At 47.0% G+C, this 12994-nt stretch overlaps 2 protein-coding genes and 3 non-coding genes across 5 annotated transcripts; 3 read left to right on the forward strand and 2 right to left on the reverse strand.

The window, feature by feature from the left end:
- The first annotated feature begins 559 nt into the window (after positions 1-559).
- On the forward strand, positions 560-2400 carry LOC105701293 (max-like protein X). The gene is made up of 5 exons (XM_012427929.1): positions 560-841; positions 1073-1222; positions 1297-1676; positions 1768-1881; positions 1952-2400. Exons 1-5 carry the CDS (start codon positions 805-807, stop codon positions 2006-2008), a joined length of 738 nt encoding a protein of 245 aa, XP_012283352.1. The 5' UTR covers positions 560-804; the 3' UTR covers positions 2009-2400.
- A 432-nt stretch (positions 2401-2832) lies between these two features.
- Positions 2833-9576, reverse strand: LOC111674151. The gene is made up of 2 exons (XM_023433484.1): positions 9453-9576; positions 2833-3128 (listed from the first exon to the last, which is right to left on the reverse strand). Exon 2 carries the CDS (start codon positions 3088-3090, stop codon positions 2833-2835), a length of 258 nt encoding a protein of 85 aa, XP_023289252.1. The 5' UTR covers positions 3091-3128; positions 9453-9576.
- A 2674-nt stretch (positions 9577-12250) lies between these two features.
- Trnam-cau lies at positions 12251-12322 on the reverse strand. Its single transcript has one exon. It is a non-coding gene; the product is annotated as a tRNA-Met (tRNA).
- A 196-nt stretch (positions 12323-12518) lies between these two features.
- On the forward strand, positions 12519-12590 carry Trnam-cau. The gene has a single exon. It is a non-coding gene; the product is annotated as a tRNA-Met (tRNA).
- A 253-nt stretch (positions 12591-12843) lies between these two features.
- Positions 12844-12915, forward strand: Trnam-cau. Its single transcript has one exon. It is a non-coding gene; the product is annotated as a tRNA-Met (tRNA).
- The last annotated feature ends 79 nt before the right edge of the window (positions 12916-12994 follow it).

Raw genomic sequence — 12994 nt, forward strand, 5'->3', positions numbered from 1 at the left:
ACGCACTTGAGCTTTCCCCGTGCATCCCACCCTGCATCATGACCCAAATATGCACGTGTTGCAAGATGGCTGCCTCGAGCTGGTGTAGGTCAGTTAATCGTCAGAAAGAGGAGAGGGAATGTACATAAAAATAGAAATGGGTTTCTCTCGCAGCCATCTTTTTTTATTGTATTCTCTCTATTTCTCTCTATTTCGTAAAGTATCAAATTATATATACAAATTTTTCAAAGTCAATTAGTTTTGTTCGCCGTTGGTGAATTCGTCATTGAATGTAATAAATCAAAGATATACTGTAATTAAGTTCGTTGTATCGATGAAACTAGTGGACAAAACTAGAGAGATAGGTGCTGGGCCGAGGAATACTCAAAATGATTAAAAGTCGAATACGTGGATCGTACCGTTAGCTACGTGACTAATGCATATATGTATGCATGTATACGCTTTTGCTTTCGTCTGCTACGCAAGCACGTGGTCTGGTTTGACAGCTCTTGCTTCACTACGAAACCGTTGAGTACGGTGGCTCCACCATCGCGGTACTTCACAACGGGAGCTCTTCCGTTGAAAATGGCGGACGGCGAATCCTTGTGTAGTCAAGAGATGTGACGAACAGTGTTTACTTTACCGTTGTATTAACTCGTCAAGTTCCGATAAATCGCGCGCGTGCGTGTGTTTATATATTTGAGGGAACTGGTCATTTTGGAGGGGGCTACGGGTATCTAACGCTTTCCATCTTGGTCGTCTGATCATAACCTCCTCGCGTTTCCCCTGGGATACTTGATTTTAAATATTTGCGCTGCAAACGGTATGGCCGATATGCCGTATAAGGATGGATTTGAAACACGTGAGTGTCACAAATTTTACATATTTTACAAGATTTCTGAGTTTTTTACAGTGTTACTATTAATAATAGTTTTTAAAACCCGGAAATCCGATGCTGAATGTTTTCAACTGAAATGTTACGCCCCTGGCGAGTGGTTTTATTATTTTCATTGTCACATTCACAATGTGAAATGTTTTATATTCCTAAACTATCTTACATCTATTTAGCCTAAATTATCTTACATCGATTTAGAAGGGATTCCGGTACGTGGTGGCGGTGGCAGTGGAGGATCCGATGGTGACATGAAGCTCGAGCCTTCCAGTCCAACCGAGAGATATACTTTCTCTCGTTGTAGCAGTACAGGGTCGGTTAATACTCCGTCATCATCTGCGCACAATACAGGTAAGTTAATTGTAATCGAATGATTTCTAGTTTTTCCTGTTCATCAGATTTTATCATTTAACATTTTTTTATAGAGGACGAAGACAGCGACAATAAGAACTCGACAATTAGTTACAAAGAGCGTCGCAGAGAAGCTCATACTCAAGCAGAACAAAAAAGAAGGGATGCAATTAAGAAAGGTTATGATTCTCTTCAGGATCTAGTGCCTACCTGTCAGCATACCGATTCTTCTGGATACAAGCTATCAAAGGCTACTGTACTTCAGAAATCCATCGACTATATCCAGTTTCTACTCCAGCAGAAGAAAAAACAAGAAGAAGAACGTAATGCTTTAAGAAAAGAAGTGGTAGCCTTACGCATAATGCAAGCTAATTATGAACAAATTGTAAAGGCTCATCAGACGCAACCAGGTCATGCGGAATTGCGTGTATCCGATGAAGCTAAATTTCAAGTGGTGAGTGATCCGTATTACTTTATAGGAAATTTTATTGAGTTAAATTCTAAATAATTTACAATAATTGTAAAATGACATTCCTTATTTAAAGTTTCAGGCAATCATCGATCGTCTCTTTCAGACCTTTAATAATGTTTCTGTAGCAAACTTTGCAGAGTTATCCGGCTGTGTGTTCAGCTGGTTGGAGGAACACTGTAAACCACAGGTAAGTCGAGAAATGCACGTATGATATATTTTAGAATTATGTATTTTACAGAACTTGGTGATATTTTCAGACTCTGCGCGAAGTAGTTTTGTCTGTATTGCAGCAGTTAAACAGCCAAGTCAGCTAGTCAGAAATAACTCGTCGATGTCCATATTTTATGACTTTCCTTGAAGTAACAAATAGGAAAGTTTGTCGGCATGTACTTAGGCCAATTACCGTACAGTTACCAAGGACAAAACGGCGAGAATATCATTTGACACGGGTAAGGTTAAAAGAGTACCATTTCAGGAATACAAATAGAATTTTATTTTATATACGAATGGCATAGGGATTACTACTATGGTGGTAGCGATGCCTCGACTCTCATCAATCGGTGAGAGATGTTACATATTTTTTCCAGAGATAAATTTTTGTTACATATATTGCCATATATTCCACATTGCGTACGTTTATACGTATGAATGAATTTGTATATACACAATAAATCAGGCTGCCTCATAGCAGTTTATACAAGTTTAACATCTGCTCTAGTTCCCTGGCTACGATATACAGATTATTAAATCTTATTTTGTTGACATGAACAATCCTAATCCTATATTTCTAACGCTTTTTTATTTATTATACATTTTAGGTATGTCTTGTGAAATAAAAAACATCTTCGCTTATCCTCACCATTCACATTGTGAAGGGAAATCCTACGATGAATTTCATTAACCCTTTGCACTCCCAATTATTGAGACATCGTTTACTGATATCGAGTCACACTCGACAAAGGAGTGCAAAGGGTTAAGATTCTTTAAAGAAAATCCAGTAATATTAAATTTACTATAAAGACAGGAGCAGGTGATCCCAGTTTCGAACGAGTACGTTTACCGTGCCTTAATGAAAAAAATGTTTCAGTGACGTGATATTTTTCTTTTGTCAATTTTTAATGCGGTGGTGGGACCCTCGTTAAACCTTTTCAGACTCGGTAGGCATGCTCTCTCCTTGAGTAATGTCATTTAATGGAATCCCTTCCGTTTGAGGTCTACGATTCCTGTCGGAACCCTGCACAGGACTTCGTGGACTTCGTCTTCTCTTGACCGATTCTCCTCGACGGCAACACAGATCGCGAAATATGCAGGCGTAGCACGAGAGCAAGGCCGTCATCATCATCACACCTCCTATCGCTAGTATCACCACCAATAATAATGATATCTCGTCGTCCATTTTAGACTAAAGCCCCAGCAACGGCTTAGCCTTCGCATCTGCAAGAAGAACGTCACAATGCGTTTACTACCTTGAAAATAACGAGCACAAGTGGAAATTCTCTACAGCATATTTAGCTTTGACAGTTTTCCGATCTTATGATTTACCGTTTTTAGGCATTTTCAGAATATCCTTAAATTCATACATATTTCTTAAAACAATATTTGCATTATATTTATACACGTTCTTCATCGGTAGTTTTATGTTTTTTTCTTTCTTGTTTAGTTGTCATTCAAGCGAATTGGCAAGGCCTGCTCTCTATCTCTCGCATGCTCTTGGACCGATTAAACGTCAGAGTTGAAGCCGATTGAACGAGTGGGCGAATTTACGTCCTTCAAACGACCGTGCAGCGACCACGTCGAGAAGCGAGATTGACGCGCAAATTCACCTGTTTTTCGAGGTTTGTGACGATACTTTTTTTTTTCTTTTAATAATAAACAATTCTCCGCAAACGCGACAGAACATTAAAGGAGAATAATATTGCCGACCTAGTCGGCACAGTGGTATTTCCTCGTAGATTCGGAACAGTGGTATTTTGATACGGTAGTCTACGGGAGCCATAAGACCGAAGGGCGCCTCGAGACGATCGCGTTTAGAATAGAAAGCACGTTGTCGAGAGATGATAAAGGACTTATCCCTTCCGAAATTGATTCGCCATTCTCCCTCGGTCTCTGTTCTCGTGGCTGGCTCAACGGAGAAAATCCCAATCCGAATTTCATCGTCCCGGGACGGTCTCGTTGTTTCTAGGACTTGGAGAATGTCGCCTCGATGTCCGAAGTGCCCATCGATCATCGGCGATTCACCGAATTAAATTTTTCTCCGATCTCTATTTTTCTTTCCGTTACATTTCTCGGTTCATTGATCACAAAGTGAGAGATGCCGCGGACTCTTAATCACGAAAGTAGTTTTTTTTTCTCCCTAGAATGTTGTTACACGGAAAAACGATAATCTACAAGACGATGGCAGCAGGTTACATACATTTTATCGCGTTTGATAGGATTAAGCGACGGATCTTTTTCCCGTCACCGCTGCGCTTTTAATCGAAATCTCCATTTTTTATTGCGCACTTGCGAAAGGGTACGTTGTAAAAGTAGTTACTCGCCCTTCGGGAATACGTCGTTCGACGTGAAATCGCGATTGGTTTTCGTTTATTTGCTTTTCCATAACGCTCATATAAAGAAAAAGCTAAGTTAGGCGTTGTACCGCGCCGTCGTCCAGGAGGTCGAATCGATCGGGAAAAATGAAATTTAACGAAGTCTCGAGTTCGGCTCCTTGGCGTCGAGACGTGAGCGAAATCAGGAACGACCCGCGTTTTCGCTTTCCTCGACATTATTCCTGGATACCCCTGGATACCCCTCCGGTGGCCCTATAGGTTCTTCCTGTACTCGGTTAAACCCGGATTCCCCCGGATTCACCCGGACCCCGCGATATCGCCTCGCTTTCGCGCCAAACCGAGTGATCCTAATTCCTTCCGGGAGGCTTTCCCTTTCCCCTGACCGTTTCATTCTCATCCTTGGCGTCGCGCGGTCTTGGATTGATATTAGAAGCGCCTCCGAGAATTCCAGAACACGTTCGCCCGTTCTGTCGACCGTTCGCTCGAGTCTCTCCGCGTCCCTTATGAAACAAGGGCGCCAATAAGTATTCCCGTCCCTTGAAACCGAGACCGCGGGGGCAGAATCGCGTAATCGTGAGATGTCTTCTCGAAAAATCTGGAAACGTGGAAAGGACAGAGCCGAGCTATTTTTTTTTTTTTTCCAGGTCAAAGGTATTTTACGAGGTTTAATTTCTCAAGGGTAATTTTCTCGGGGCATCGCCAAGGAAGGTGGAGGGGCGGAGCGATCATCCTTCCGGGCGTCGCCGCAGGAATGGAACGTAAGATGGGATATATGTCTCTTGACAGGACGCTGATACCGCAGGACAATGCCCGGGGGTGATTTACGAGCGGGAAGGAGAGTTAATCCTCGAGAGCACCTCGCGCAATTCCGTTCGGTATTATTCGGCACGGGCACGGCCCGCGCATCGAATCGCGACCATTTTCACGAGCGATACCCCGCCACCGGTTGTGAGAATTAATCTGCAAATGTCAAAGGGCAAATCGCGGCCCGTGGAATTTAAATACTATTGGGAAACGATCATCCTCGTGATTTATGGGCCCGCTTCCCAAGGAATTTCCTCCCGCTCTCGTAAATCACCTCGCGCGTCTCGATTTACCTCCATTTTCGGAAGGTATCTCGCCGTCTTTTGAAGGTTCTCATTCCGAAAATCTACGGCAGGAACCTTTCGATATTCGGAGAGGAGGTTCCGACTCCATTAGCGAGGGGACGAAGGACCTAGAAAAATAAGCAACGTCACGAGGCATCGTATCGCGGAGGGTGGAACGACCCTGGGGCGTCCTTAATGGTGGGGTCCGTCGAGAACGCGTTCGACTTCGTCGGATGGCCGTCTCGTTGACTCGTCATTTTGTGTACCATTCTATTAATACGTCACTCGATCGATAACGCGATCCTTGCAATGATTCCGCGTAAATATCGCTTGGAATGTTCTCGCGATAATTTCACGATTTGACATCGAAGAGACCCTCGTGAATCCGTCATTTCCTCTTCTGGTGCATCGTTCCGATAAAGGGCTCTTCTCGTACCTCGTGGACCTTGAAATTCGTGGTCTTCCCCACCCCGGTAATCGATCGATCGAGCTAGCCACGAGACTCAATATATTTTGTATCGAGGAACTTTGAAGCACCGTATAGTTGAAACGTCAAAGCTTTTGCTCTTTGTGCAGGCATGTTTGGCATGTCGGACAGGGTGAGATTGAAAATTCGGAAAAGGGAAGTAACGTTTTCGCAACGTCCTGATCCAATGAAATAATCCGCCTATGGCATTATTTATTTCGTCCCTCCTCTGGAGGTGAAGAATATTAACGAACAATTAAGGTAGGAACCGCTGGTCGAGATAAACTTATCTTAAATACCGAATTTTGGGTGAGGTCACTTTTTGTCGGGTCAGGTCACTCCTATTACTCGCAGGTCGCGAAACATCGTAGAACAATTTTTCCTCGACTTCCCCTTTGCCGTTTTTCATCCCCCTCTGTCCGGATCCGATCGTGACTTTTTGCGGGAACTTTGGAATGTCATTTATCCAAGTTTCTGGTTCATTCGTTACGGTTACAGGTCGGTGTATCGACTGGGTGCCTCCGATAAAACGCGCCCTGCCGTCCGGACGAATCCATCCGGAAAATATGAAATTCTTTCCCGTTAACCGCCCTAGAAATGAAATCGTTGGACGTTTTCCTATTCGCACCTAAGACTTCAAATGGTGGAGCTTTTCCCCCATTTATAAGAGGGACATCCGGCCAAGTTGAAAGTACCCGATCCCTCAGCCGCGAGATTCGAGACCTCGATAAATCGAGATTTGCTCTCCAGTTTTGCGATCCGCTTGGATTTATCCCCGATCACCGGAGGGTTTCCCACGTTGCTCGTACTTTTTTTACGACGAGCTTTCCTCGAATAAGATTACGCCGCGGTATCCTCGGATTAATGCTTTCCGTTTTACGATTATCGAACAAGTTTGGCATCTGCGCTTAAACGAGAACCCCGAGGAGACATCGATCAAAGCGCCGCCGAGGGTGCTCCTGGGGACAATATTTATTACCCGTTGAAAATTATCCTTGAAATTTATTGCTCGATTAAGCGATTTTATCATTGAATATTTCGTTGGTAAAAGAGTACCGAGGGTCTTGGAAATTTATTTACACGAGCTAGGTACTCGTTTAAATAATCTTACAGAGTCCTGATTCGTGTTGCTTTAATTAAACCACAGTGGAATGCAGGCGTCAAATTATTCCCTCGGTCTTTCGCACTAAATTGCGCTAGTTCTTTCAAGTTCCTCCATCCATCGGGGGTAAAACTTTTAAATTGGAGCGGTCTTGTTTTACGAGTCGCTCGGCGCGGTCGGCTGGGGATTCAATGGGAATTCAATGGGGATTCAATCTGGTTCGTACCGCGGATCGAGCCACACCTGCGGGTGTTAATTTGAATTTAAATAAAATATACATATTTCTCTTGTTTTCGCGGATTCGTTATTCGCGCTTTGGATGGTACGGCCTGTAAATAGTCTTTTACGCGGGCTCGTATCGATCAAACGAGTACTCGAAGTCAATCGGATAGGTGCCTTTATGTTTTTCACAAAGATCGAAGACGTTGAACAATTTCCAGAACGCGAGAAATAACCCTTGCCATGGGAGGCGATATCGCGATCCGTTGCGGATTCGATTTGGACAGTTTAGACGACCGAGCCGCTTGCTCGGTGACCCGGACGTTTAATTCCGTAAAGCTATCGAGCAGACACCGGGACACCCTTTGTGATCGCATTGTCAAGCTCGATCAAGTTTCTCGAATTACGGTGCGAGGCGGTTCGGGTTACGGCGCCGCGGGGGCGAATCGGGGAGTAAATTGAGTTCTCGCCCGAGGAAGCTCCGGGAAGCTCCGGGAAGCTCGAGATCTCGCGCGGAAGGCCGAGGGAAACCGATCGCCCGTCTTTAATTTCACAGCAAATTTCCCGGCGCGATCGATCGGTCCGTCTTTTAATTCGATTCGTAATTAATTTGCGGCGTGCCGTTTAACGCGCATCGCAACGAGAGCCTCGACGCCGATCGGGGGAAAATTCGATGAACGACGGTCAATTTTCGATCGATCGATCCACGTTAAGTCGATCCATCGTCGGGATACCTTGTCATGGTCGTTTTCAATTACGTTTATTTCCCCGTAACGATTTTGCGGTGTGTCCTCATTTTGCGCCGATGAGCGGTTAAAAATTGACACCGGGATTAATATGGGTGCGTCCTTGCCCGGAGAACCGATGACGCTCGACCCGAATACGAGCGACGCTTTCCAGGGTCCTTTTTTCAATATTACCAATTAAAATTAAATGGTATATTTCGACGATGGATAATTTGCTCATGGCTGACGCGTAACTCGGAGCTTTCGTAGGTTTCACCGCGCGGGAATAATCTTTGTCCCCGATGGTGCTCCAAATGGCATAATTAATGAAAATCATCGAGCAAACATGGGGACGTGCTCACGGACGAGCTCGGATCCCTCGTCCGGAGGGTATTCGATGTACCCGATAAACGTTATTTATATTTAGTCGCGGATGAACCCATTTGTCAGACCCTTTTTCTCGACCGAAAGAACTCGGGAAGCAATCGACGAAAACGACCGAATGAGCGGCAAGGCCCGTTTGTAGTGCGCGAGTTGCGGAGGGTTCCCTGATTTATGGGATAAAAGTTGTTTCATTTACCGTTTGGGGGTATCGGCGTATTCGCCCGGACAAAAGGAGGGAGTGCCGGAAAAATCCTCGTTTTTACTTTCCGGGTAAACGTCGTTCTTCCCTTGTGATCTCGAGACGCGGTCGTCTCGTACAAACGTTTCCACTTTGCACCGGAAAACGGCTGGAATAAAAAGCGCGAGGTTTTTCGTGGTTCGGCGTTCCTCGCAGCATTTATTCCGGAACTCTGCGAAAATCGGGTGGAACGACTCGTGGGGATAATGCCCCGTCCGAGAGGACTGCTTCGCTAAGTGCAGCCAGGGCGCACACCCTCGAGGTCCTCGTTCGTACATTTAACGCGCGCGTAACGGTGACGTTAAAAAGTGAATTAATATTAACCTCGTTACGCGTCAGATCCCACGGCAAAGAGGAAACGGGCCCGCTCAAAGGGTCCTCCCTCGACGTAACGAAATTATCGGAGTTAATCGTGCGGTTTAGAAAGGAAGACACGCCGCAATTACCCGGCTGAAATGGTGCATTAAACGCGACATGGACGCGTTCGGAACGGGAGCGAGCAATCCGCGCACGTCCTACTTGTAAACGAGATACGTAATCGGTTAGGTAGCGGACATTAAATATTTCACCCTTTCGCTGGAACGGAATTCAGGCTGCCGGACGGTGCCTCGAGACTCGCCTCGATCGCGGAAAATTAACGCGGAGGGTCCTTCTCCGCGTTTAACCGTTCGGATGCGTAATTATTCCTGCGGCCCACGGAGTGACATATTCCAAAACGCAGCCGCCCGGAAAGGGGAAATTACGCGGATCGCATGCAAATGCCGGATTCGTATTGCCCCGTGGGTAATCCGCGACGGATGTGGACGAGCCCTAGAGTCGAAAGTTCTCCGCTGCGTGGACGGCAAACTTCTGGGAGGATTAGATTTTGGCCAACTCTCGAAGGACCCTTCCGGTCTCCGCCGAGTCCGCCGATCCCGGAGCTTCCGGTGGGGGTCGAATCCGACAACGAAACTCGCGACCGATCGAAGGGAAGGAAGGTGTTCTCACGTGTGTATCGCGTCCTGGTCTTGGTCCCCGATGCATCGTCCGCTGCGAGTTCGTTTCATTTCCGGTTGCGGAGCTCCTTCAGCGGTCCGCGGATCGCTTCCGTCGCAACCGAGAACGGTCGTCCTCGTTCGAAATTCAAACTGGACCAAACTTCTCGCCGAAGGACGTGCCATTTTCATCGAGCTTTCATCCTCGCTCCGTCCGCCGTCGGGGTTTCTGCACTCATGGATTTATGCACTTTCGGATACGAAAAGGAAAAGGGATTGAAAAAGTTCTATTTTACCAACCAATCCATTCGGTAACCTTTCCACCTTCGCGCCTCGTCTCGCTGGCGATTGGTTTTCGTTAACGAAGTAGGCATAAAGTTGTCGCTCGACGTATCCAACGATGTTTCGAGCTAAAGTGCCCGCGTATCGCGAATCGGCCACGTGGCAAAGGCCAGAGCGACGTGAGAACTGTGGGATCCGAGGCGACGCCACGCAACGCGGCGCGGCGCGACGCAGCGCGTCGGGACCGCGCATCCTTCCCACCCCAGACTCGCCCGGTTAACCCGCGAGGAAATGCTACGATTTTGGGAGACGTTATCGGTACCGATGCCCCGGACACAAGACGGATCGAGAATGAAAATATTTCTCGTCAAAGGAACGAGACGTTTCAACTTCTCCCGACGACCTCGGCGGGGTATTTCGGGAACGAGGACGACGCGGGGGCGTTGTCGTAACGCCGTCACTCCGTTATGCGTCTCTTTCACCCTTGATTCGCGAACTTCGAGGGGGGGATGGAAAACCGTACGCGGAATATTACGATTTCATTTCTCGCCTTTATCTCTACCATTATGTGCGCCATTACGTTTGCCATTCCGCGTTCTCCAATCTTGGGGATTTTCCGAGGGGACCGATTCCCGTTCCGTCGCGTTTGAGGTGTTTTGATTCCACTCTCCCTCGGCGCTCCGTTCTTACGTTTGTTCGTTCCCTTTCCGCTCTTCTCCTTAACGCCGCGTCGTTCGGTAGAAGGATCGCGGGGATGCGATAAAGATGGCGCTCAGTGGACGCTCATGCCTGTCTATTTCCATAGTTCTAGATTTTCCCTTCCCCTCTTTGCGGGGGAACAAATCGGCACGAGGTGGAATCGTAGATTTAGAGGATGAAACGATGGGAGGAGCGCTTATCTCTCGCGGAGGACCAAGGTCACGCGTGGCACTTTACGAGCGCCACGGGACAGGATTTCGTCAGGCCGCGGAAAGGTGGAGGAGAATCGAGACAAACGGGGGACGTGCACGCGTGCAGGGTCGCTATGTCGTTTCGAGGTGATATTTTTCCTGGGCTACCATTTTCCTTGCATCGTCCTCCGCTCTCACCTCGTTCTCTCGTCCTTGGGCACGGAAGAAACTTCCACGGTCTGGTTGGCGGAAACGCGTCCTTTCCTTCGTGCCCGCGTTTTACAACTTGGCGACGTCTCGCGAGCAAACGTCGCGGAAATTCAGGACGCGTTCCGGTAGTCGAAGACTCGCCGGCTGACCATACGCGAGACTCTAACCACTTGGCGCCTCGCGGGTCGCGTCCGGCACGTCCGATTATGTCGGCGCTTCGACTACTGGAACCGCGACGCGGGAGCGGCGGGTCGCGAAACGTTAGGTGTTATAAAAAATATTCCGATGTTCGCGGGGGTCAAAGGATTTCGAGTACCGTTCGATTCCAACAGGAGATTTCCTGAAATTTCGAGATAAAACCGTAACCCGAGGGCGAGGCGATAGTCGCCATTCGATAAGTCGACGAAACAGGGTACTCTCGGAGTTTCGATGGCTAGTCTTTTTCTTTTATTGGTAATTTCAGACCAATGGCGGTGGGTTATCGGTCCCCTTACGCGATGCACTCATAAATACGCGGCATCTTTGTCCGGTGGCTCCGGCAGACGGGAACTGCCGCGTCGATATACCTCGAGAACGGCGATAAATTACCGCACCCTTATGTTCGGTCCTATAAAACAATTTAATGCCAACTACCACGATATCGACGATAAACCGGCGTGCGGAAGTATCAATAAATACGGTACTTTCTCATCCGCCACCGGTGGTCCGCTCGTATATCGACATTTTCTACCGCGACCACCGTATCGACGCGCATCGATAAAAAAATGAATTCCAAAGAGTAGTTATTCAAATTTATGTGGTTACGTTTGAACGATGCGTGGACGGGTTTCTTTTACGCGGCGAACTTTGAGATTTGACGTTTACGGTATTCCTAACCCGACACCCTTCGCATTTAGATGTTTTCGACCTCCGAGAGGGAGTTATGCCCTCGTCGGGACGTCAGTCGATGTCGTTTGTCGGTGGAATAAACGAGATGCCCCCGATACGTCCATCTCGAGGGACCATTTCCGGATACGTGGGCTCGATAAATATAACGAAATAGGGTCCAGGGTACGAGTTTGTTCCCTTGAAGCCGATCATCTAATTACTAGGACGAGTATAAGTCGAATCGTGAAAGCCTAGTTTATCTTCGACGTTTATCGAGGTTGCTCGAGGTCGATGAACGGACCGGTCCGTGGTGCTTTCATCCCTTGGTAAATCCATCGCCGTCGGATTATTCGAATTAACTTACCTACTGCCGAGACCGATCTCCCCCAAGGGAGTTCGAATCCACGTTTTATCTCGCCGGATAAACCGCAGCTAGCGGGCATTTTGCTACCGTAACGATACAAAATTTGAGCAACGTCGTCGACGAATCTTTAAATTTTGGGTTAGCCGACGCGAAGGAAAAATATTTATGGAAAAAAAAAATTAGCTTCGAGGAAACCGCTAGCAGAGCGTGGTTTCGATCCACGGACCTCTGGGTTATGGGCCCAGCACGCTTCCACTGCGCCACTCTGCTGCTTGAAGGGGATGATATTTTACGAGATCAAATTTCAAGAAGGAAGCGACGTTTGTATTCCTACTCGTCGCTTGAACAAATCGAAAATTTATATTATAGAGATCCGGGGTCGTTCAGATTCCTTGCGAGTGTAGATAAAAACTAGCGATTTGGCGCTTGAGTATTCTTGAAAGAAATTTCGGAAAAGTTTCGCAACAGCAGAGTGGCGCAGTGGAAGCGTGCTGGGCCCATAACCCAGAGGTCCGTGGATCGAAACCACGCTCTGCTAACGATTATCCAGGTCGCTTTTTTTTTATAAAAAATTCTTTCACCACGTATCCAAAAGTGCACCGGGACGCTTCGGAAATTATTTTTGGTATTTGAACATTGTTCTAAACTTTTTGCTCCTTTTGAGTCTTACCGACACGGTTGCATCGCTTTAAGCCGGTTTGCGGGAGCACACCTTAGAGCCGACTGATCGTTTCTTATACAAAAAAAATATCTTCCCTGGAAAAGGGTAATTTATCGATCCTTTAAGCAAGAGCAGAGTGGCGCAGTGGAAGCGTGCTGGGCCCATAACCCAGAGGTCCGTGGATCGAAACCACGCTCTGCTAGTTGTCGCTACTTTTTCATATTTCTTTTTCCATATCCAAAATCTTTGCTCTTATAGTACGAAAAAGTTGTAGGAAATCT

This window comes from Orussus abietinus, unplaced genomic scaffold (assembly GCF_000612105.2).
Source record: "Orussus abietinus isolate OABI.00-Male unplaced genomic scaffold, Oabi_2.0 scaffold5, whole genome shotgun sequence".
Lineage (NCBI taxonomy): Eukaryota > Metazoa > Arthropoda > Insecta > Hymenoptera > Orussidae > Orussus > Orussus abietinus.